We start from the raw sequence: 26354 nt of genomic DNA on the forward strand, positions 1-26354 counted from the left end.
AACAGACAAGAAGAAAACAATATACTTCCGGGCTCTTTCGGTCCGGGGGCATAAAAATAAAATATGTGTGTTTGTGAAACAGGGATGTTCCCGTATGGCAGCTTATGACGAGGGTTGTATTGTCTAAATTACTCCAAAGGTCAAGGTCAAAATTGTTTGTACCAAAAGGAAGGTCTTGTCACATGGAATACACCTACTGTAGATCACTTTTTATTCGCGAGAACTTTATTTTCGCGTACTGCAGCGAGACATTGTGCTCGCGAAAATTTAATCCCTGTGCAGAATTAAGAATAGTATTCCTAAGGATTATATAGAGCAGTGGCCATAATTCATGAAAATTTGTCTCGCTTATGAAGTGTCAGTGACTACTATAATATGATCAGTCCAGAGAGCTATGTACAGTGACACCCATTTAAAAACTGTATATTTATTGCGCATAAAAAGTGCGCTTGCTTCTTGATTTATTCTTCCAATTTCTTACCTCAATTGTAAAAAAGCTAGATTTAAAAAAATTCCTTACTTCTCCGTCAGACACTCTCGTAATTGATATCTGTACGAAGCGCTATATATATGGGCCAAATTATCTTGGAAATCAAAATGGACGTAGTCGAAATTTTCAACGATCTCAATTTCAGGGCCAGGAGGGCCATAAACAACAATTATAAGGAAAGTTTTGTTGTGGAAACAGTGAGAGGATATTATGGTTATGGTCAAGGTTTATTTACCAGGTATTTTTTGTAAAAGTGGGTCAAACTCCAAGGCCAAGGGGTCATTGGTGGTAACCAAAGTTGTCACAAGGAATACATCTGAGAAATATGAAAACCATAGCCTCACCCAATCAAAAGTTACGGGCAAAGTTAAAGTGTTTGCAGACAAAGAGAAAGACAGATAGATGGACAGGGCAAACATTATGTATACTCCAGAATCCTTAACATTGCAGGGACATGAAAAATTTCTCAAATGAATCATATCCATCAAAAAAATGAATAACAAATATACTAGTATATAAAATATATATAATATGATTTATATATTTCTCGAGATATTCTTCTTATATATTATGCGTCTCTTTTTATGCCCCCGTTATCGAAGATTCGGGGGTATAAAGTTTTTGGTCTGTCCGCACATCGGACTGTTAGTCCGCAAAAACTTTGCCCAAAACTTTTGATGCGTCTAGAAAACGCAAGTCAAATCCAGTATCCAAAGCAAGCCCAAAAGTGTGCATCCCAAGATGCATCGTGCATGCATCTTCAAAGGAGGGCTTGGAGTTGATAAAACAAGCTCTAAAACTTTTATTTGTTTATTCATCCAAAAATATAGGTAATAAACCAAATATTTGAAGAAGCAGGCACGTAGCATCGTTTTTGAAAGTGGGGGGGGGGGCAACCAGAGAAAAATTTTTTTTTTACTTACCTAGCTGTAAAAGTTTGGGGAGGGGGGGGGGGATAGTGGCCAACTTTTTCCAAGGCCAACTTCCCTTCACTTCCATTTTTTTTTTTTCATACAATAGTACATTTCCTTGATATCACTACACTGTGGTAAGAAGGGGGGGCAACCAACCTTTCAATGGACATTTTAGATAGTAAGGGTAATGTTGGGAAAAAAGTGGGAGGGGGCTGGCCCCCCTGTTGCTACGTGCCTGGGAAGTCTTTGTAGAAATTGATAGTATTACATAATAAATGATAAACTCCCCCAGCCTTGTTGAATAAATATTAGTTCTTATTTACTCAACATAACTACATAAAATTTTTGCTTTTGTAAAATTGTCTGAATCCCTTCCAATGATACTCGTACTTTTGATCAAAGAAAGAGGGCCTACAAGGCGTGGACGATCCCCACGCTCTGAGATAATATGCTTCTCAATTTTCAAAACTCGCGGAAATGTTTAATTTTTCTAAAATTATGTTCTCAGTAACGTCATCTTCAAAACATTTTACCATTTTATTTTGCTGAAAGACTTATCATTTGACTTTTTTTCAAAGTTGACAGTTAAGCGTATTTGGAGGAAAACTGGTTTACTAAAGCCGTAAAAAAATGAATTTTGAACATGAATGGGTCAAAGTCTCCATTCTTAAATGAAGGAAACGTAACTGTGAAATCTATTTCATTTGTCCAAAAAATAGAATCTGAACCCATTCTACATAAAAATCGAATATTTCTGAAAACAAGAGGCCCATTGGCCACATCGCTAACCTGAGCAGCTTTGACCATGCTATTCTTCACCAGTTTCTCCCCATTGTAACAAATATGTACATATTCTGGCCCTGTGGTTCTTGAGAAGAAGGTTTTTATTTAAATTTTTATGTGCCCAGATCGATAGATCCAAGGCGTATATTGTTTTTGCCCTGTCTGTTTGACTGTTTATCTGTTTGTCTGTCTGTCTGTCTGTTGTCAACTTTAACCTTCGCCATAACTTTTGAACCATAAGAGACTTCATATTTTGTATGCATACTCCACTAATAAAGTCATTTCAAATTACATCAAGGTCAATGACCTTGTGACCTTGACTGTGACCTATATGCTAAAAATAGCTTTTTCCACTGTTTGTCATAACTTTTGAACCATAGGAGATGGGGACTTCATATTTGGTATACATACTCCATCAATAAAGTCTTTTCAAATGACGTCAAGGTCAATGATCTTGTGACTTTGACTGTGACCTATATGCTAAAAATAGCTTTCTCTATTTTTTGCCATAACATTTGAACCAAAGGAGATAGGGAATTCATATTTGGTATGCATACTCCACCAATTAATTAATTTGTTCTTTCAACCCACATGATTTGAACAATTTAGAATCCAAAATCAAGCTTTTGCCAAATGGTTCTTGTGACCTATTTTTGACTGTGACCAATATGCTAAAAATTTAAATTTTTATCCAAGGATGCTTTGTACCTTTGTTGCCAGTGGTTCTTGAGTAGAAAATGTCAAAAGTTTACAGACGGAAGGACTGACAGCTAGGCAGACGGACAAAATGTAATCAGAAAATATATTTCTAATGTAAAAATTTGAAATTGAAGACATAAAGATTTAAATACGTTTTTTCCTATATATTTCTATGTAAAATGTGTTAATTCATGACCTTGAATTTTGGTAAGAGCCTTTTTTAATTAATAAAAAAAAATCAATTAAAAAAAATTTAGCTGGTAAAAAAATTGTTTTCAATTATCATTCTATTTATAATATTTCAATGCATCACCACAGGATTTATTGATATTCAAATTATTTGAATTTTTATTTTGAAAAAACGCTTTTCCCCACAGACTTCAATGCAATCTTGGTTAATTAATGAACTTTTTGAAAATTTCTCGTGGGCAATCCTTTTCCACTATAAAATGCTTTAAGGTAGGATTCTTCTCATATTTCTAATATTTAAAAATTAATAAAATTTTCACAGAATCAAGAAGACAATATCAGTAAGCGACAGTATCCGTGAAATTAAATTTGACCGTTTTATATTAGAGGCAAGGTCGGGTCAAAGTCATTATCTTTTTCCTTGATATATTTGTTACCAATCATGTGATACCTACTTCTATTTCAAAAGTTTAATGATTGTTTTTTTTTGCATAAAAACATATTACTTTATCCCATGTTTACCCCTTTATCCCGTTGATATGGCTCATGTGATATCGTTTTCGTATCACACAGTTGTGACGTCACAACCCTATATAAAACAGTGTTAAACATTATTTGTGGTGTTGATTGTCCATTTGTAGTGGATTTTTATCCCGTTGTGTGTTTTTATCCCCCAACCCATAAAAACCACATGATTTGATAAAAACAATTTAGAATCTATATATATCTCCAGAATGATATTACCAAATTTACATAAATGATTTAACTTTGGATATTGGCTAATCCAATGTTTTCTTAATTTTTTAGGATATTTTAGTTATTTTCATATGCTATCTATATTTAACTTTTTCTTATTTTCACATATAATGAAGTAGTCTTATAAATGTACAAAATGATACAAAAACAAAAAGTTTTGATCGTTTACTAAGAGAGAAAAAATACTTTTTATGGATTTTTGGCTCAAATCTGCACTTTGGTAGGAAGCGTTTAAAAGTTAATAAAGTTATAGTTTGTTTGAAAAATCATATTTATTTGATATATGTTTAGTCCCTCATTATTAATCTAACACATTTGAAAATTACCCGATTGTGTAAAAATTATAACTAAATTCATTGTTCTATTATAATTTTGAGAGGCCAAGTTTTTCATACGCCAATCCGCCAAAAATATAGTCCCTGCTAGTTTTTAAACACAGTTTACCATTTCTATTTAAAGTTGTACAATTGTGATGAGGAAAGAAAATGTCTTTTAAATTCCTTACACCTCAATATATATGACATACAAGCAAATATAGGAATGACAGCTAGGAAGATCCTACTTAATATAAAATTGTGTGTAATCAGAAAAGTTCACTTAAGCCTTTGGCTCAGGTGAGCTAAAAAGTACGCTTCAACAAACCCATTCATTTCATTCACACTGACAAACATGGATGACACATATACATGTACTTCGTACTTTAGTGGTTAACGCGTTCCGTCTTGCTTTTTCTTTTCATATATCTTATAAACATGAGTGAAAATAAATAATTAAATATAATATTAAAACAATAAAAAACAGAATTGAATATGTAAAAGATTATATTAACCATTTAATGTCGAAAATAATAACTTTTCATGAACTTTTAGAATTGAGAAATGTCTTTTCTCAGAGCGGGGGTTTGTCCTCGCCTTGTACGCCTCCTGGATCCGAGATGAAATTGTAGTAAAAGTTTACAATGACTAATCAAGGACGGTGTGACATAACTGCTATCTGGGACCCCTTTTTCTACAACGAAATATATTTAATCTACAACGATTTTTATATTTTTCAAACATGAGTGAATAAATACGATGCCTTTTGAATACTTTCAATAGTTCCGACATGTTTTATTTACGAGGAATACTGCATTATCTGATTTTTTAGACCCTATCACCATAGGCGCTTGCTTTCAGGATGGTGTATTTTGTGTATTTTAAAATATATTTTTCTAGGTGTGTCTGAATGCCCTTATTAAAATCAAAATATAAATTCGCTGAAATTAGCCAATTTAAAAAATGTCATAGGCTATTTACTCTATATAAAAAGAGTACTCTTTTTTTTCTTTTTGTTAAAAATAGTATTCCATAAATGTAAAAATATCAAAGATTAGTTACATACAAAAATTTGAGTAAAATTTGGACATTATTTTTTTGTCAATTTACCGGAGACCGTAAGTCACCTCTTCCTTTTGATAAGAAAATCTCACTTGAGCCTTTGGCCCAGATGAGCTTTGTGGCCCTTGAGTACTAATTTCAGCAGATCCCAGAATTACAGATACCTGGTATTTTATTAAGACCCCAAATCTGTAACAGGAAAGGAGAAAATGCATAGCTGGACTGGGAATCTAACCCGGGACTCCTGCATTTCTAGTCTGGTGCTCCACCAACTGAGCTATCCAGGCCAATATCCATTACATTCCTCCCTCTTTAAATGGTCTTCACCATCGAAGACATAACCTAAGTTTTTATTACCCCAAGACTTTCACATGCAATTCCAGGGGTGGTCAATGGCATCAAATCAGTAACATCAGTTATTCTGGAATTTAATAGGACAGGGTGGGGTTTTCAGTTCAGTATGTGCTCAATTCCTATCATCCAAAGAAAAAGTATAAAGCAATTAAGTTCTTTTATTTTTTATTTCGTCTACACATACAAATACATGAATAAAAGTAAAAGTATCAAAATCAATAGCAATGTAAAAATAAAAGGGCATTTGCTGAATTTGTCAAATGCTGCAAATGGCTACATAAGGTAAATATTAATTTCAAATGCAAACAATGTTTTAAATTATGTCAAAATATCCATGCAAGTCAATATTTAACTTGTGCAGATTCAGCAAATGCCCTTAAACAGTTTCAACAAGTGATATTTTTAAAAATGAATGTCTGGAATTGCCTGATTATGCTTTTATGTTAATTTTTTCCAGGTGCAAAATTTTTTAAAATTTTATTTTTTGGAAATTTTATGATACTATCCATGATTTAAACATTTCAGCACCTACTACAGAGGAGTTTCTGTCAGAAAAACAAGGGAATGTTACACCAGTGAAATGTACAAGAAAGAAAAAAAAAGAATGAAATCAAAAAGTGAGAAACAATTTTTATCCCTTGTTTTTCCAACACTAATATCATGATTTAGTTTTTCTACACACTTTCATTCACAAATCATTCACACAATACTGAATAAATAATGAATTCTGAATGATAAACTTTTACACCCTTACTGGAACCTATTGAATATTCTATAATAGGTAGCTTAATATTTGTACAAAAAATTTCATTTTTCTTTGACTGGGAAAAAAATCCCCAAATCAAAAAAAACCCCTAGATATTGTTGCAATAAGTGACTAAAAAATACCCACCCCCCTCCTTACCTATGAATGTTTTGAATGAAAAGTATATTTAAGAATTGAATTTTAGAGACACTGGGATTAAAAAATATTTGTGTGAAAGTTGAATTTTTTTTATATGGATCACAAACCTATTCAAATGTTTCTCTTATAGATGAAATCTAACTGAATTTTCAAATTATTATTTACTATATTATACCACACAGGAAAGCAAGAGCTAAAATTGTATTTAAAAATTCTTTTAGTTAAATTATAAATCAATGAAGTTCTTTATACAATAAAAATAAAAAAAATTGTGCAGATAAAATTCTTATTAAAGAAGGGATTTTTTCAGGTACCAACAAAAATATGAAATGAATGTTCTCTAGTTGCAGAACAAATTTGGTACAGACGACACTAGCAGCATGCACAACCCCCACAGATTTGATCCTCTGTGAAAACTCCACTCCTGACAACACACACATCACAGCCTGATTTTAAAATTCCTAGGGAATGTTTATAATTTAATCGGATTGATTAGCCATGTCTTTTACCACTTGTCCTTTAAGTTCTGAGCATGTGCTGATTTTCATAAATTTTGATGAGGCATATTTTGTTCGAACAGCCTGGAAATAGAGAAACAATGATTCATCAATAAGAGCAATACCATTGAATATTGTCAAACATATTTTTCATCAGAATATTGACTGATATACAAAAACATCAACTTGCAAATGATATTTAATATAAATAATCCATTTCTGTAAAGGTTGACGGAATTCATGGATACTTAGTTGAGGCAGGAAAGATAACTCCAATGTACACAAAAGATACTCACTGTTAATTTGTAGGTTTCAGCTTTTATGACTAGACTACACAACTTTTGCATTAATGGTGAAAGATCCTTCTCTGAGTAGGAACTGTAGTGACTTAATGTGTCGGTCTGTAAATAAATAAGAACTTGGGTAAAACTTGTGATGTTACAAAGTTTGTCAAAAGATATCTAGTATTAGGGCTGAAACGATTCACCGAAATATCGATATTGTTCGATATAAGTGCTCGGTTCAATTTTCGATTCACCATCTTGATTTTCGGTTCGATACATTTTTTTATAATCGGGTTTGGTTAACTCTTTGAAATAGAGTATTTTAACAGTTTGACACTCACGAGGGAGAAAAAGTTTCAGAGTAGGCTGCCTCTGCTATTATTTATACGAATAAAGTGATCAACAGAACCACAAGTATCAGAGATGTGCAATTAACAAATTAGTAAATTCGGGCTAGTAAAAATTATAACTACGCATGTAATTTACAACCGGTATTTTACTCATTTTTTGCTATCAAATCCCCAACCAGTGAATATTTTCCAGGCAGCATGCTCCTACTGTCAATAAATCTCCTTACTTTTCTCCATTTTGCAGTACTTCCTGGCTTATTTACTTCCAAAAACGATCGTTTTTTCCTAATCCGAATTTCCTCCGTTTATTGTAAATACATGCAGATATCTCAGATCACTCAATCAACTGAAAGATCAGTGTGATTCACATGAAATATATTTCTAGTGTATTTAAGGATTTAATATGAAAACAAAATGAATTTATTTTCATTCTAAATGAGCTACTGCAAAATAATCAGAAAAGGAAAGATCTTCAGATATTTTTTTAAAATTCATTTTTATTTTCTGTCATGATTTAATTTTAATAGTGAGAATAAAATTTTAATTTTCAAAAGATTGACCTTAGTACCCTGACTTTTTCAATGATTAATTTTTTTTTTCAACATTTGTTTTATTTTAATTTTTGTCCTTATATTTGGGCTAATAACTTTTTACTTGGGGCTAGTAACTTTAACACATTTGAATTTTTGTGCATACCCCTGGTAGTATATTTCTATTGTATCACCACCTTTTACACTTTGTTTTTTAAAATCTGAATACATTTTCTTTAACCTTATGAATAGTTTCGTTCTTAAATTGTATCGTATTGAAAAAATTGAATTGTGACACAAGTATTGCAATACGTATCGTATTGTCAGTGATTACGAGTAAATAAAAAATGTATAATTAGATACAGCATGTGTTATCGAGTGATCATTCAGATCATTTGCTGGATTAAGTTAGCATTTCAATTTCTGTTCGTATTGTACAGTTTGACCATCCTTAAAAGACTGAAACTGCTGTCTAGGGTTTCAGACATACGATGGGGGAAATATATTTTTCTTCTAAGTTTAAGTTAAATAAATGGTTGAAAATCTCAATAAGCACGCTACACATTTATGTTTGTCAGTTTGTGAAAAATGTGTCTCTCATCAATCAACCTAGTTTTATGTTGATACGACAATTCAGTGATTGGGTAGCACATGACAACAGGCCAAGAATTCATTGAATTTTTAAAAAATCCTGCTTTTGGTCAATTTCAATCCTAATATATTTTCAATTTAGTTGCTTTTCATGCAAGATTTTGTGGGGATCAAACTTCACAGTTTATCTATTTTGTGAAACATTCAAAGTATAACCTTATATGTCTTATATATTGAGGTGTAAGGAACAATTTCATTCACAATTTAAAAATGAAATGGAAATTAGTGATTAGTCAAAATTATATAGTTATTATTATTGGAGAAATTTTAAAAAGTTAAGGGACTAAACCTTCAAAATATATCAAATAAATATGATTTTTCAAACAAACTAGAATTTTAATTTTAAACGCTTCTTATCAAAAAAGCCAAAAATCCATAAAAAGTATAGCAAACGATCAAAACTTTTTAAATTTTGTGAATATATATGTGAAAATAAGAAAAAGTTAAATATAGGAAGCAAGAAAATAACTAATATATCTAAAAAATTAAGAAAAACCTGCCAATATCCAGTTAAGTTAAATTATTTATGTAAATTTGGTACTCTCATGCTATAGACCCAATATAGTAATATGTTTTATGCCAAAAGGAACAATCATTTAACTTTTGAAATAAAAGTAGGTTTCACATGATTGGCAACAGTTATTTTCTATTCTTAATGTCAAGGAAAAAGATAATGACCTTGACCATATATGGTCAAATTTAATTTCACTGATACTATCATACTGATATTGTTTTACATTTGTGAAAATTTCATCTGACAACTTATTGAGATATTAGTGCATTTATTGCATTGTGTAATTAAGTGTTCCCTTTCGAGTTGCTTACCCATTTTGATCCATCTAGTAGTTTCATTGAAAGACAAAGGGCAGCAGCTGCGATTTGTGAGGGGTAGTATTGCACCATATCGTACTCAATGATTGTAAGTTCCATCAAATACTTGGCCAATGTGTGTTTGCTGGCATCAACCTATCAAAAAAGATTCAATGAAAACTCAAAAATATCTTTATTTTCATTTATTTTATCAGCCGAAATTCTCAATGTATATTTCTTATGTGATTTGAGTCTATTCTCTCTGCTGTTCATGTAAGACGACTTACCCCTCCAGCTTTGGAGTTGCGTCTGAGGAAATGTAAACAGAGAGGTTTTCCCATGCTGAAGTCCAGCGTTTTGAGGATAAGAGCCTCCATTTCTCGAATATCCTTTTTCTGGTAGGCATTGTCCGTGATGTAGACAAAATCAGCTACCTCTGGGGCGTACATCTCCTCGTATTTGGATGCAATCAGCATGGAGGTCACTCCAACTAATTGGAGCTTGTTACGTGGCACTTGGTGAATCTAAAAATTTACATCAAATTTGTTTTTAAAGCACAAAAACTTTAAATATAGAAAAAGTACGTAAGGGTTGCCCGCAACCCTGTGTCTCGCCTGCTGTCGCTGTGGTTAGTAAGAAATGATTGTCTGATAAACTGAAGCATTTATTGACATTTCAGAAGGAATAACTCAAAAAGTGGATCGAGTCATTTTGCTGGTTTTTAAAGAGATATTGTCATGGACTTAATAAGAACTGTAAAACGTTTCTATCTGGACTGACTATAGGTACAGGCGTTTGTGGTTACCCATGATGTATCCACTGACAAATTATCATGCCACTATAAGTTATAGTTGCTGAGATATGGACCTCCACCATAAATTTATGCAAAGTCACTCATGAAAAATGTAGGTCAAGAAATAATTCTGGTACAGGCGTTTGTGGTTACCCATGATGTATCCACTGACAAATTATCATGCCACTATAAGTTATAGTTGCTGAGATATGGACCTCCACCATAAATTTATGCAAAGTCACTCATGCGGAAAAATGTAGGTCAAGATGACCTAATTCTGGTACAGGCGTTTGTGGTTACCCTGATGTATCCACTGACTAACTATCATGCCACTATAAGTTATAGTTGCTGAAATATGAACCTCCATTATCAATTTAACCAAAGTCATTCATGCAGAAAAATGTAGGTCAAAATGACCTAATTCTGGTACTGATGTTGTTGGTTACTTATAACCTGTACAATGACAAATCATCATGCCATTATAAGTTATAGATGCTGAGATATGGACCTCCACCAAAAATTTAACCAAAGTCACTCATGCAGAAAAATGTAGGTCAAGATGACCTAATTCTGTCGACGTTTGTGGTTACCCATGATGTATCCACTGACTAATTATCATATCCCTATAACTTATAGTTGCTGGAATATAGGTCTTCACCATAAATTATCATGAAAAAACTAAGTCCAACTTAAGGAAAAAATACGGAAAAATTTGAATTTTTTTTTTCAAAATCATACTTGGGATATAAGTTTTTATCCATACTGAATATTGTGTCCAAATTTCAAGAAGACTGAATAAAATTTGAGAAAGTTATTGCAGTTTATAAAACTTTGACATTTGGGTTAACCAAAAGTTGGACGCCGACGACGACGACGACGACGACGGAATCTATGGTCGCTATGTCTCGCTTCGCGACATTCGTCGCAGGCGAGACAAAAATCATAACCAAAAGTTGGACGCCGACGACGACGACGACGACGACGGAATCTATGGTCGCTATATATTCGCGACAAGGCGAGACAAAAATCATATTTACATCCTTTTGTTCATGCATATGCTTCCATGGATTATTACAACTCATTCTACTAAATTTTTGTCTTCTTTTTTTCTTGGTTTTTGATTATGTACATTATGAAATAATGACAATAAAAAGAGTCAAGTGTAAAAACACTCATTAGCGTCTTCAGACAATGACTAATGATGACTTACTTGTAAAAATCTGTCAATAATGGATACAGTCAAGTAGAGAGTTTCTTGTAAAAGGTGGAATCTGTGGTGAACCTGACACAACCAGTCAATCAGAATGGCGCGCATTTTACCAGTTATCTCGTAACCCTCAAGGAATTTTGGCCTCACTGGAAACTTTTGCTGAAAATACAAAATTGTACATCTTTTTTAACCAAAGAGTGGGATAACTTCAAAATTAATTCTGTTGGTAAAGAATTATTTTATTTTTGGTACTGGTTACATAGAGTGTAATGACGACATTATATTATTATTTTACTTACTGCGTAAACAATTCATTACATAAACAAGTACAGTGATTGTAAAATAGGTATTAAGACTGGTTTAAATCTAACCTCCAATTCCAACATGTACTGGTAGATGTCGTTGACATATTCACTAACAAGTTGTGGGTTATCTTTGTCGTTCTCATCAATATCTTCCACTTTCAGTAAAGCTTTAGAGAATGCCTCAGGTTTATCCTCACTGATGTCCATAGACTCGGGAGGTCCCAGCAATATGTCTGGTTTAGAGACATTTTTCACTGCTTCTATGGATGCTTCCTGTAAACGATAGTTTACAACATTAAGCTATTTATTTCACCAGGTTTTGTGTTTCAAGGCATGTTTATATCAATTTATTAACTACACATTGCAAATATCAAAAAAATGACTTCATGGAAAAGTACAGTGATACAAAAAATATTTTCTGTTTGCCAAGATTAGAATAAATTTATTCAGCATTGCAGCATTTGCTCATGCTTAGCAAATAAACTTACAGATTTGGTTTCTGTTTCTACAAGTTCTTTTAGGGACGAAGTGGCTTTAGATTTGACAATTTTCTGTCTGGTCACTATCTGCTGCTGCTGTATGATCTCTTTCTTGATTGCATTGGTCTTTTTACTGGGATCTATCGTAATGGCTGAGACTTTGTGTCCAATGTTTTCAATTGTTCCAAGGGCTGATCTTGTTCCCATATGAGATGAAGGTCGATGAAGTTCTGTTTTAGCAAGTAATCCGCCATCTGGATTTTCTTTGTTGATGAGAACATGTGTGCTGCCAATTTGTGGACGTGCCTGAAATAATTCACAATTCTTCTATTAATGAACAATTATTTCATATTTGATAGCCCTTCTGTTCACAAATCTGCCCCCTTTTTCACACCTCTGTCCTTCTTTACTGAATGAAAGTAAGTCACATTTGACTTGCATTCAGTAATTTTCAATATTCACTGCATGTCCATTACAAGTTGCATTATCATTTTTTTCAAATTTAATTACACGAATAATCATTGCAGAATTTTATGGACTATTTCTATATAAATATAAAATTTTACATCATAGTTCACTTCATACTGCACATAATCTTGCATTCAACAAGAATATATGCAACTCGCTATAGAAAACATGTCTATTCCTGTTTTCTTGATTTTTTATCCACAAACATATTTTATTCATTGAATTATGCATCACTGCGTTAATGTACTGCAAATACATGGACATATCAAATAAATATATTCTTTCGAAGTCCGTATTTCTTTACTGACAAAGCGCCCGGGAATTTCGTGCTCCAGGTCGAACAAGTCCTGGATTGTTTACACCACAAAATTCACATTTAGCTGCAACTCTTACCGTCTGTGGTCTATTAGTTAAAGCCATTGTGTCTTGTAGATCATGTAACTATCTTTCCAATCCTTTTTATTGTGAAACCACTGCATACGATGCTTGTAAGTGCCTGCTGCCTGTTTTCACAACATACTGATGCTTGTTCTAACCATATTCACTGCGGAGGACTTCAAATTCTTACCGCTGTTCATTGATTGGTTAATTTTTAAAATATACAAGTTTTTGATTGGCCAATTCATGTTTTAGCTTGTAGCAACCCGAGGTGTGCAGTCAATAAAAAATATATAAATTAAAAAAAAATCTTAACTGGGAGTTTGCTTATAAATCGAGACTTTTATTTTTAAGTGAAACAAATATGTTTTTAACTTTAAAAATTTTTCATTGATGGAAAGCACAAAACTCCATTCATTCGATGCACCTTGGATTTTTACCATTAATCTATGTACAATCACCTGTTGTTCTGTGCAAATTAAAAATTGCATGATGAAACATGAAATATAGGTATATTTAAATTAAACTAACTAGATCTGCATTCAGAAAATCTATTTAAATCATTCTAAAATTAGATATTCTGTATAGTAACTCGACTTATAAATCAGAGACATATGTCTCTGTTATAAATGCACGAGTCGAGTATGATCGATAATCGATAATCAATTTAATGATTCAATCATTTTAGCTATAATTAACCATGTTAACAATTTATGCAATATTCTTAAATAAATAATTTGTGATTTACGGATTCTTCCGATGATTTCACCATTACCATTTCTGAAATGTACATATTATCTCAAGTTAAAACTGATTATCATAAAAAAAATATTAAAAGCCATATAACAAATATGTTTTAAACTTATTTTTTTTTAAAAAGTACTGGCGCAGCCCTCGCAAGCCTCTTTTAGTAAGTAATAGGGCTGGGTTATTATTAAAAAAAAGATTAAAATATTAAACAGAAAGTAATCCGAGATCGCGATCAGAGATAGAAATTTTAAAAATAAACGGTGTAAATAATATTGGAGGCACCTCGATCACTGCTAATACATTCAAGGTTAAATACAAGTACAGATTCATCTCATTACTCCCTTGTTCCATATTTATAAACATAATCAGATTATTTGCAAGAATATTTATATGTTTAAAATGTGCGGTCAATCCTCCATCATTTGTGTTAAATAAAATGCCATTTGCTGTCTAACTATATGCTTTCGACTACTTTTAGGACCCTTCGCTAATTTTTTTTAGTTTAAACTTAATCTAACGTTACATTAAAAATCAATATTTTTTATTATATTTATTGAAAATTCGAGAAACTTACAATATTCAACTTATGCATGAAGAAGGATATTTTTAATTAAAAAAAAAAAAAATAGCAAAAAAAAAAAATTGTTTAAGAATAACTCTAGATGTGGAGTGTGCTTGTAAAACTCCAGGCTCTGGTTTTTCATGTTTGGTATTATAGAAATAGGGATTATACTATTCAAAACCATATTGGTACCCAAAGTAGGGTTTCCTAAATGGAAATACAATTGTGAAATATGAAAGTCCTATCACCATCTGTTCCAAAGTTATGGCCAGGTTAAAGTTTTTTTCATTAAGTACAGAAATCTTCAAGATCAAGGTCAGAAGTTCAAGGTTATTGGTATCCAATGAAAAGTCTTGCCACAAAAAATACACATGTGAAGTATGGAAACCCTAGCCCTAACCATTAAAAACTTATGACCAAGGTTAAAAAGATTTTAAAAGTACATTGTAGGTCAAACTCCAAGATCAAAGTCAGAAGGTCAAGGTTATTGGTATTCAATGAAAGGTCTTGTCACAAGGATGACATGTGTGAAGCATGAAAGCCCTAGCCCTTACCATTCAAAAGTAATTGCCAAGATAAATGTTTTTTCACAAGTTCAAAAATCTCTAAGGTCAATGTCAAAAGGTCAAGATTATTGGTATACAATAAAAGGTCTTACCACAAAGAATACATATGTGTAGTATGGAAGCCCTAGATCTATCAGTTCAAAAGTTAGTTAACAAGGTTAAAGTTTTTCATAAGTACGGATATCTCCGAGGTCAAGGTTATTGGTATCCAATAAACAGTCTTGTCACAAAGACTTCAAGTGTGAAGTATGGAAGCCCTAGTTCATTCAAAAGTTATGGACAAGGTTAATTTTTTATGAAAGTAGGTCAAACTCCAAAGTCAAGGTCAAAGGTATCAAATGAAAGGTCTTGTCACAAGGATTAAATAAATATATAGTATGAAAGCACTAGCTCTAACCCTTTAATAGACATTGTCAAGATTTGCTTTTTTAAAAGAGATCAAACTCCAAGGTCGAGGTCAAAAGGTCATAGTTTTTCGTATCCAGTAAAGGTTTTGTTTTTTTTTTACAAGGATTACATATGTGAAGCATGAAAGCTCTAGTCCTTACCGTTCAAAAGTTATTGTCAAGGTTACAGTTTTTTCATAAGTGCAGAAATCTCCAAGGTAAAGGTCAAAAGGTCAAAAGGTCAAGGTAGGTGGTATTCAATGAAAGGTCTTTCCACAAAAAAAAATACTTATGTGAAGCATAAATATCCTGTGAAGTATAAATGTCCTGGTTACTACTGTTCAAAAGATATGACCAAAGTAAAGTTTGGAATTTTTGTGTAAAAGTGGGTCAAACTCCAACATCAAGGTCAAAAGGTCAAATTTGGTGGTACCCAAAGTAAAGTCTTTTCCCAAGGAATACCCATTTAAATATGAAAGTCATTGCTCCACCAAATCAAAAGTTATGGGCAAGGTTAAATTAAAGTTTTTGCGGACAAACAGAGACACAGACAGACAACAAAAAATACATATGTAAAGGATTAACGTTTTTAACTGTTGATTTTGAATTTATTTTTGTCATTTATAACACATACGTTCTAAAAAAAATTGCAGGTTTATATAAAATTCCACTTTTAATATATATGGTAAAAATTTTGTTTTGTTATCAGAACTTACTGTTTCCAAGTAATAGTTATTGTATATTTATTATGGTGTATCCTGATTTATTTTATTTCGATTTATTTGGACGAAGGGCGGTGACGAGTGCGAAAACTCCGCCCTTCGTCCAAATAAATCAGGATACACCATAATAAATATTCAATAACTTTCTTGTATCATGGCCAATCAAACGTCATATCACAAATTATTATGCATGATTTTTAATTACACCAATAGAAAATGTAGTTTTTGTCAGGTGACCGCATGGATAATCTATCCTTCCTGCCAGTATTTTAATAAACTCATTTTATGTGTGTGTGTTTATGAGAAAGGACGTCGGATTGCAGCATCCCGTCGTAATTTAAGCACGGATTGTTAATGAAATTCACAAGAAAACCTTTAGATATCAAAAAAGAAAAATTCTAAGTTAAGGAGGAAAATTCAGGTGTTAATCGAAAATCAAGAAAAAAGATACCCGTTGAGCTAATGACATATTCGAGAGCTGTCGCATTCACGAAACGCTGTGTCAGGGTCAATAACTCTTCATCTGTGGATGAAGTACATCTGCACTTATTATAGTTGAGCAAAGAACACAGCAAAAATGGTATTTTCTGCTAAAGCGCTATATTACAATAGGTATGATATTTTGATATAATTCGGTATGAAATTCAAGAATATCGAACTTGATTTCTCGTTGCGGAGGACTAAATATTTTCAGAGCTCCGTAAAAGCATTTCGTAGTTTGGGATATGCACTGTAATTTGAAAGACTTTTATTTCACTTGCAGAAATTTTGCCTTTGTATAGCCCATTTCATTCTGTAACTCAGATTCAATATACATGTAATTTAAAATGATGAAATCGCCTTGGTGTTCAATAATTTATTTACACGGCAATTAAATAAACTTCAAAGGAAAAACACCGCAGCCATGATACAAAGTTATATTGATTAATCATTTGAAATTTTGACTTAAAAGCGAGTTCTCAGTTAATTAATGGTCTAGGGGCCCGGTTGTATACTCATCATTCATTAAAACGTAGATATTTGAAACTAAAGTTCTGTTAACTTTTTTATCTAATAGTAATTAAATAAATATTCAGTAATAACTTTTTATTAAAATATAATGCTACTTTTCGAAATCGTACATTTCCCGCGCAAATCTCATTCCAGAGCAAGTGTAAAATTAGTCGAAACTTGATTGGCTTTAGAAACCTTGGCTCAAAACTTTGTGCAAGAGATAGACTGCAATATTAAAACAATGATAACCTTTTTTATAATTATGAAGTGCCAAGACACTTTATAAACGACAGTTTAAGTTTCACAATTTCCCACTAAAACCAGTACTTACAAGAGAATGCGAAACTAAGTATATGTCACGTGACATTTGTTGATAAATATTTTGGTCATATTGGTGTGTTCTGACAGTAAGAGGTTGGTAACTGGTAAGGACACACGGGATGACACAATATTAATTTATGTGTGAACTGATTCTCCAGGTAAAGTCTCTGTTAGAAACCTAATTTTAGTTAGTTTGCATGGCCTGTACGATGTAATCTGTGACATAGTTTTGTAATGTAACGTTAGACATTGGTAGAAAAAGTAGTGATGGATTTGTTTATATTGATTTGTTTTTGTTATGAAATTGTACTGTATGTCAGTCTGTCTTCCACTCAGTCAATATAATTGTCTTTGTGAAGTCTGTCAGCCCAAATGCCAATCTGTAACTGATTATAAAAAATGTGCTTTCAAGATTGGGGGGTGGAGGATATAAATATAATTTTTAAGCTGAGGAGAACAAATCCAAGAATGAAATTCCAACCTGTACAACCACTGAATTTCTCTCATTTTTTGGAGATCCAGGCAGTTGAGGTTGGGGCAACGTAGCAAGCAAGGGGAAAAAAAACATTGGACAGTTAGTTTTGAAGGGTATATGTGTAAATTATCAAATGTTTTCTTATGTATTGAGTATATACTGGAAAATGTTAATGAGGAGACAAAATTTTTTACAGTGTATTTAGTTTTGTTTTCTAGAAAGTATTTTAAGTATTTTGTGGCAAATAATGGGGAGGAATGCATGTCAATTAAACCAATTAAGAATCTTTCCAGGCAGGCTTTTCACCTGTCACTTGTAGGGCATGGTCTTTTCACCAAATATAACTGGTAAGGACTCAGAGGAGAAAAATGTTATGGACCACGATTCAAACCCAGAACCCCACACCCCTGAGTCGCTAAGGTGCTCTACTGAATGTGCTTTCTGGCCAATGGTACAATCCAACCTGTCTGATATTTTTTTTGCAAAAAGATGGTTTAAATTGGATCTTTGATAATTTTATTCATCTAAGGGTTGAGAAACCAAGAAAACTCTGGAAACTGGTGACTTGCCAGATAGTACATGATAATTAAGTGGCTCATATGGAGCACATTTGCTCAGTGTACATGTCAGTGGTTTTTTATTGTTTAGCCAGTAATCAAAAGATTGCTATATGGTTCAAGCCCCACTATGGGCATGCACTTGATGTTTATGTTGTGTCCCTACATGATACACTTCATCTGCATTGTGTCTCAGTTCACGGGGCTGCAGTGGGTACCAGCTTATGCTAGGAGTCTACCTGCCATAGACTGGGGTCCCATCTTGTAGAAATCAATGACTCTTGTCCAGGTAGCATCACAGCTGAGTCTCATGGCTCAGAGTAGGTCATTTATCTTATAAAGGGTAGGAAAAAAAAGACAAGAAATACCTAAGAAAGGATGTTTATTTGCCAGTAATAAATACTAGACCATTTACAGATATCTGATGATGGCTGAAAGTAGCTCTAGTAGCAGTGGCTGGGAGTTTGTAGATAAAGAAGGAAGAAGCTTAGAGGTATGTCCATTTTGAAATATTTTAATGCAACAAATGTGTTACATCAATAGTCATGCATCATCCATTATATTTACTAAGTTAACATGTGAATTGATATCAACATAGGATCCTTAACAGATTACACAAAACTGTGGCCAATATTTTTATGCAAAGGTAGATCCTTCAAACTGCATGCTGCTATTTTGCATTACACCATGTTCAGTACAAACTTATGAATATTTACATACAAGCAATATAATTGCCACTCCCTGTTCTTATAACTGCACTAGAGTATTCAGAAAGTGTGGCAGACTTACATGTAACAGTTTTGGCTTGTCAAGATACATATTTTGGTCTCTTAACTTAAAGGTACATGTATATTTATCTTCCTGTTTAATCTGTTAATAGTAAACTCTGTTTTTCTTTTCCAGAATTCAGATGATAACCAGAGCGAGACCTCTGAAAGTTCAATTGAGGTCGTCTCTATGGATACCAGTGACCCTCAATCTTTGGAGTCTGTTCAAGAGCCACCTTTACCTTCTCCCACGTCTGGATCATACCTTATTCTGAGGCTTAGGAGTAAAGAAAAAGGTTATGGCCTTAATCCATTGATTATAACCTGGCTGGGGGCCATAAAACTTAGAGGGGCTCACTTTTGATCTCACTCTCACTTTTACCAAAGGATTTAATAGTGGAAAAGTGAGACTGAGATCAAAAGTGAGCTTGTCTAAGTTTTATGGCCCCCAGGCCTGGTTTGAGATTTTGCCAGAATCAGTTGCTAAGTTAAGAATAAATATAAATATTTTATTACTAGGTGTGTAACTATTTTTCTGTGTTTAATAGTATATTTTGTGGTTAAAATAGATATTTTATCATTTATTATGTTGCAAAGGAAATACTGGTAAACAGAAAACAAAAAATACACAAAAATCAAATTTTTAAGATCATTTGCACATAAATGTAGATATTCCTTTCCTGCATGAAAAAATCTTATAAATAAATAAATATTGTCTACTGGACAAAAATCATTGGTATTTTTTATAAATAATGCATGCATTATATTTTGTAGTGCAGAAAGAGATAAAAGTTTTTGAGTGAAGTTGGATGTAAAATGTTTGGCTAAAACTCACAAAAATGATTAAGTCTGCCTTATATGTTGGAATATGTGGTTAGTTAAAGAAATGAACGATACTTTAGAGCAACTTAAGTTTGAAACTGGTTTCCTCTCTCTTGATTCACTTTAATGAAAAAAAAGTTAATTTAAAATCTTTTTTTTGGTACATGTAATTGCAAAAAGGACAGGGCAATATTGATAAAGGCATGGCATCTTTAAGACTGTACAATAACTTCTTAAACAATAAAGAAAGTTGTAATTTTCCCTGTTCAGACTCTCTGACAGAGTCAGATGAATCTGACCACCAAGGCAGAGATCAAGGAAGTCTGAAGAGACGTAAGAAGTCCAAAGCTAAATTTCCCAGGCCACAGGAGCCCTCTCCTTTGTCGTCAGGGTTGTTGACAGCTAGTGAGGAGGAGAGGGATTTTGAGACCATTCCTGATCCTCAGAAGGTAAAATGTGAATCTCCTGTCTTAATTCTCTCTCTCTCTCTCCATCACCTCATGCACTGTATATGCTTTAAATAAACTACAGAGGGTATATGTTTATTGTTCATTAGAAAAAAGGATAATGATTATCAATCTTTAAACATGTGCTCTTAGACTCGAATTGTGTCATGATTTCTTGATACAGGAGAAAGCTGAAGTTTGTACAAAAAAAGAAAAGGAGACTGTTGAAGATGTAACTGAAGAAGAAATACAGAATGTAAGTTATTTAGTATAAATTCATCCTTCTGTCCAAGAGAAAATTTTTAAAATGACAATATTCAATTGACCTGATTACAGGTACACATGTAGTTAACATATATCCAGAGTTTGTATTAATTATCTTACTTCAGAGCCTGCAGAGAGGAGAAATCGGTTCCATGCAGAGTTTTCAGGTGTTGGATGCTCCAAGTATAGAAGACCAGGAACCACTGAATCTTCCTCCTTTCAATGAAAATGGAGGGGTGGATCAAGGGTCAAGAGAGGAGGATGAGGACTTTATGTTTCTTGGAGTTCCTCAAGGTAAAAATTCTTGTTGATCCCAGATAATTCGCTGTTTAAGGGATTTGTTTTTCCACATACCGGTACTCAGTACTTCTATGGATCCTTTACATGGTTGTATTAAACAGATGACTTGGACCTATTGTTTTCATTAACTCATAGAATAAAGGTAGCTATTATTAATTTAATTAAGTTAGCTTTATTAATATTGCTTTATAGATGACCCAGATACTGAGTCCTCCCCAGAAATGGCCGATGAGCAGGATGACCGCATTGAGAGTGACCGGAGTGAAGATCGTCATAGCGATGACTTCTCCACCCTGTCCAATGTTGATATCAGTGACCTAATGGCTGAAGACAACCTCATCAGACAATATGTATTCAGACCTAATCCATCTGTCAATGTCACCTTGAACTTAGTGATGGTTGTGGTGATTTCTATTGCTGTTGGCCTAGGCATTGGTCATGCCATTGGTGAGTATTGTAGTACTACAGTAAAACTTGCTAACAGCGAAGTGCCAGGATGGACAATTTTGCTTCATTATAAATATATTTCCTTAGATCCATTAAGTTTATAATATATTTTAAAGCTATGGGGATGTCATCAATTTGTTATAAGAGTGTTGGCTATAACCATGTTTTACTGCATGTGCTTGTGATTTAATTTTATATTTGGGGTATCAGATTTTTGCATAATGTATGTATAAGCTTAAAATTAAGAAAAAAAAATTATTTATTAACAACAGTTAATACATAAATTTTACACTCATGCCATTGAAAATGGGATGTACAGTCACTACAGTGTGACCCATGTTTGTTGGTATGTCTATGTCAGGATTTTTGGCCTATTGGCCAGGGGCAAACAGATTAACTTTTTGTAATTGAAAAACAACAGATATTTTTCCCAAGTAAAATTTCATATACAGTACTACTTTTTAGTCAAAATACAATGTATGACTTGGCATGGTTATGCATTCCTTTTTGTGAGTTAGCTATTAACATTTTACTTTGTGTGAAATGTAAGAGGTTTAAATTAACATTGTCTGATGCCTGATCCAAGTATGTTCAAATTTAATAATGTATTGCTTACAAAAATATGTTAAAAACTTGTAGGAACAGCCAAAGAGAGATTTGTCAATATGAACTTAAGAGAAATGTCTGTCAACATGGATGAAGATGGACACTGCCAGTTTGATATGGAGGTAATTTGTGTCATTGGTGATACACTTCACATGAGCACAAATGGTTTTCCCAAGATTTTATTCATAAGTGTCCAGATAAGGCAGCAAATTAATTAATTTTGTAATAGCCTTCGAATAATTTGCAAGTATTAATCATTATTACATAGTACATACATACATTATATACTGTATACAGGGAAATTTTTGCCCTCGTTTTATTTTCGCTCCCGTCACCCTTGACACAAATGGGCAAATTTAAAACGGGGCGAATTCAAATAACACAGTATTAATTCTTAAGCAGAACTGGGACTGGGCGAATTTAAACGGGGCAAATTTGTAAGCAAGTGTAAAAGGGCGAAAATAACCCTGTATACAGTACTTTCCTTGAAATGAACAAATCATGATTTTCGTAGTAAGTTGTATGTTTGGAGATCAAAATATCTGTTGTTCCAATAGGATGTGGAAAAATTAACTGTGGAAAACATAGAGCTGAAGAAGGAAGCAAATAAGGCTCAGAATGAAGTTGTTGACCTCCGTTCAGAGGTGATGAAACTGAGGTATAGTTCTATTGTGACGTCCGCAGAGGAGGAAAAAAGAACAGCCAACAAGAAAAACCTGGAACTCAAAGTAGAAGTAAACAAGTTACAACATGAAAATGAAGACTTGAAGAAACTAGTGGGGAGTTTGAAGTATGGATCACATCCTGGTAATGAAGAGGGAAAAATGTTTGGTAAGTTCAATTGGAGTTTTGATGTGCCCAAATTACGGCATGACATAGGACTTGACAATTTTAAATACAGAGTTTGATATGAAAGAATGTGTAGAAAAAAAATTGCCTTTGATTTACTGTTAAAGAGAGGTTTAATCTTTTCCATTTGATAAATTTTGTTAGATTTTTGAGATTTACAATCTCACAGAGATTTACAGAGATTTACAATCTCACAAAGACCCATTAGCAACTCATTAGACTAAGACCTGAAGTTTGACCATGTATTTTACTTGCTGAAATGTAGTCATTTCATAGATATAAAAGTGTCTCTGCAAAATCTTAAAAAATCTTCCTCTCAAGAGCAAGAGAGTCATTACTAGACAATTTTATATGAAAGCATCCTCAGATTGTAGATCCATTTTTCTCCAAACTACGAAACCAGAAGTCGGGTAATGCTACAATGGGTGGTATATAGTTTTTAGCAAAAGAATCTGTGGATGAATTACAAGATCCATTAATTACTCAGGTTAGCATTGTGGCCTATGGATCACTTATTAACATTTCATTTGGTTCTCAATATAATTGAGAATCTTGCAGAAAATTAACCTGTTAATTTAAGATGACTTCCCCCAGATTTTTGTAATGTAATGCACATAAAACCTGTGTTTATTTTAGATGAAGAGTCGCAGATGGAGGATTATCTTGCATCTTGTTCACGGAGACAAGACCATGAAAATGATGAAATGGAAGAAGAAACAAAAGATTCTATCATTGAACTCAACGTTAAACAGAGTACGGAGAGCCCCTCTGATGGACAGAGGGAGGGGGATAAAAAGCATGTTAGCATCATAGATGTTGTACACCCATTTGCCCATAATTTAGACATTGATTACCATGTTACAGAATCTTCTCAGGAAGATGATATTGAGGATAATATTGATGATGAAAATGATGACAACGAAAGGAGCTCTGAGCAAATTTCCCAAAGTGAGAGCGAGATTGAGGAAATGCCAGGTTATTTTCCTTGCAGTAGCCATAAGAATAAAGCAGACAGACCAGAGGAATCAGAAAAGCAGCAAGTGAGAGAATTAAATGTTGAATATCCAGGAACAAACACTGAAAAAGTGTTAAAATGTGATGCTTTGGAAGGTGAATCAGAAGAGTCTGACAGAAGAGAAAACGTAAATGATGAGTTGTTATGGGAAGATACATCTGAAATAAAATCTGAGTCAATGGAGGATAAGCATGAAGATATTGAAGAGGATGTGGAAATTCTTGATGAAGACTTAGGAGACGAAGTAGTGGAGGATGAGGATGTGTCTAACACAAGCTCCGAAAATATCAGGTATACAGAGGAGCAACCGAAGACAGAGTCTGGGGGCCAAGGAACAGAGGAGAAGAAGAAGGAAAGCAGTCAGTCCAGTGTGAAGATTGATTGGAGAGAGACAATGCATAAGATCTTAAACAAAACAAAGGCTTCAGTGTCGGTTGTTTCTCAGCAGATTCAGGACACATGGAAACAGGTATGTAGAACAACCACTTCTCTAGATTTGTCCTTTAAACATCAGTGGTGAAATTTCTTTCATTAGTTATTTTGCTCACTCAGTCTAAAATTATTTTTTCATGATACATGTAGCAGAAAATGAGGAAAATTAACATTATGCTAACAAATGTTAATTTGCAAGAGACATTGTCAATAAATAAATTAATTGCAGTGTTGAATCAAGTGCATAATTCAAATAGCATTAGATTTTATTTGTGAAATATTTATATTTTCAGGTGAAAAATATGTCGGAAGATCTTTGGAAGAAAAATGAGCCAGTCCTTACAAAGCTGAAAAGTAATGTAGTCACAAATGTTAAAGAGGCTACTCAAAAGATCTCAGAAAAGCTGGAAGGAGCCAGGAACTGGTTACGGCACCACAGACCTTATCCAAGACACAGACAGAATGACAATCACCACACAGAGAAAAAACACAGACACAAAAACCACCACTGGAGAAATCAAAGAGAAGACAAATACCCAAAACATAAACAGAATGATGATATGTACCGAGAAAAGAGAAACAAAAGAGATTCTAAATTTTACAAGGCTACAACTGGAAGAAGATCATACAAAGAAGAAAGAGATGATGATAAGCCTTGGGGCAAACACAACAGAAAAGCAGAAAGATTTGAGAGGAAGAGAGAAAGAAAATTCAACAAAATCAAAAGAAGATTTGAAAAGATGCATGAATACCAATTCTGCAAGATGAATATGAAAAAGAGGCAGAAGTTCTTCAATATACTGGAGGACTTTGATGAGCGATTTAGTGCAGATAAAATGTTAGATGATGATCACAGGTGGTACAGTTGTCAGTGGGATTGGTGGTGGAATGCCATGTCCTTTCATCTAAACAACTTCATGTTGATGGATCCAAGTTGCCAGGGAACATTGTTACCATGGCAGGAGGGAATTCTGATCTCTGGGAGATGGGAATGCCTTGGATTCTCACAAAATCTGAAGAAAGATGACCAGTTTACATTCAAGTTTGATGATGATGAAGAAGATGATGATGATGGTGATGATGATAACAATGATGAGAGCAATAAAAAACACTTTAATAGCATGCCTTATTTTGATGACTTGAACCTCCAGCAGACAAACAATGATACAGAAGAGTTCCGAGGCTGTGATCCAACCAAAGGACTTTGCGATTATGACAAAAATGACTCCTGGTATCTGAAGAAGATGAAGTTTCGTCAGTATCAAAGATATATAGACACTACGGAGAAAGGAAAAACTGAGTGGATGTTTGCAAGGGCTAACTACAGGCGACATGAAAGGGAGAGAACTGACTGCAGTCCTGGTGTTCATGGGGTGTATGTGTGTGGGTAGTATAACACACAGACTATGGTTTTACTAATAAAGAACTTGTTTTATTTTTAAATTTCTGAAATTGACATTTGCTTTTGGTAATAGATGTATGGCTTTTCAAAAATACAGTATAAAATTGTTGTTTAAGGTTTTTGTAGATCTAGTAAAAAAAAAATTTTTTTAGTGCTTGCCAGAAAAAAAAGGATGGAAAAAGTTTTTTTTTTATTATGAACACACTAGAAGATATATTGTGCTTAAGAGTTATGTAATCATTATATTTTTAGCTCAACAGAGTTTAAAGTTCAAATGACCTTTCCTGATCACAATTTTTCTGCTATCAACTTGTCTCTCAATCTATTCATCATTATTATTCTTTCACATATTCAACATCTGCAAGAACCATAAGCTTACAGTTACTTAAACATATTTGCAATAATTCCATGAAATCAACTCGTTTTATCATAGTCCACTTAGGGCTAGATTT

The 26354-nt window shown here is 33.3% G+C and overlaps 2 protein-coding genes across 3 annotated transcripts; one reads left to right on the forward strand and one right to left on the reverse strand.

Annotated features, from left to right (window-relative positions):
• Positions 1-5709: 5709 nt before the first annotated feature.
• LOC134263544 (G2/mitotic-specific cyclin-B-like) lies at positions 5710-13399 on the reverse strand. Its single transcript, XM_062745919.1, has 8 exons — positions 13236-13399; positions 12384-12680; positions 11962-12168; positions 11591-11749; positions 9875-10111; positions 9603-9743; positions 7259-7363; positions 5710-7046 (listed from the first exon to the last, which is right to left on the reverse strand). Exons 1-8 carry the CDS (start codon positions 13260-13262, stop codon positions 6945-6947), a joined length of 1275 nt encoding a protein of 424 aa, XP_062601903.1. The 5' UTR covers positions 13263-13399; the 3' UTR covers positions 5710-6944.
• Positions 13400-17540: 4141 nt separating this feature from the next.
• On the forward strand, positions 17541-26354 carry LOC134263545 (uncharacterized). 2 transcript variants are annotated; one of them, XM_062745920.1, is made up of 11 exons: positions 17541-17678; positions 18970-19045; positions 19456-19615; positions 20412-20590; positions 20772-20843; positions 20977-21145; positions 21344-21598; positions 22238-22326; positions 22762-23035; positions 23690-24537; positions 24794-26354. In XM_062745920.1, exons 2-11 carry the CDS (start codon positions 18977-18979, stop codon positions 25889-25891), a joined length of 3213 nt encoding a protein of 1070 aa, XP_062601904.1. In that variant the 5' UTR covers positions 17541-17678; positions 18970-18976; the 3' UTR covers positions 25892-26354. The 2 variants fall into 2 exon arrangements, with proteins under 2 accessions (XP_062601904.1, XP_062601905.1); XM_062745921.1 differs by having other exon boundaries at positions 17561-17707.

This window comes from Saccostrea cucullata, unplaced genomic scaffold (genome assembly GCF_032062105.1).
Source record: "Saccostrea cucullata isolate Sc308-1 unplaced genomic scaffold, CSIRO_AGI_Scuc_v1 ctg536, whole genome shotgun sequence".
Lineage (NCBI taxonomy): Eukaryota > Metazoa > Mollusca > Bivalvia > Ostreida > Ostreidae > Saccostrea > Saccostrea cuccullata.

Excerpts from the sequence above, each read along its gene's own strand:
- LOC134263544 (XM_062745919.1), bottom strand. The coding sequence starts at position 13,262 with ATGGCTTTAACTAATAGACCACAGACG. Across the intron at positions 12,169-12,383 it reads TAGAAACAGAAACCAAATCT|GAAGCATCCATAGAAGCAGT; the intron begins GTAAGTTTATTT and ends TATCGTTTACAG. Across the intron at positions 10,112-11,590 it reads TTATTGACAGATTTTTACAA|ATTCACCAAGTGCCACGTAA; the intron begins GTAAGTCATCAT and ends GTAAATTTTTAG.
- LOC134263545 (XM_062745920.1), top strand. The coding sequence starts at position 18,977 with ATGATGGCTGAAAGTAGCTCTAGTAGCAGTGGCTGGGAGTTTGTAGAT. Across the intron at positions 22,327-22,761 it reads ACTGCCAGTTTGATATGGAG|GATGTGGAAAAATTAACTGT; the intron begins GTAATTTGTGTC and ends TTGTTCCAATAG. Across the intron at positions 23,036-23,689 it reads TGAAGAGGGAAAAATGTTTG|ATGAAGAGTCGCAGATGGAG; the intron begins GTAAGTTCAATT and ends TGTTTATTTTAG.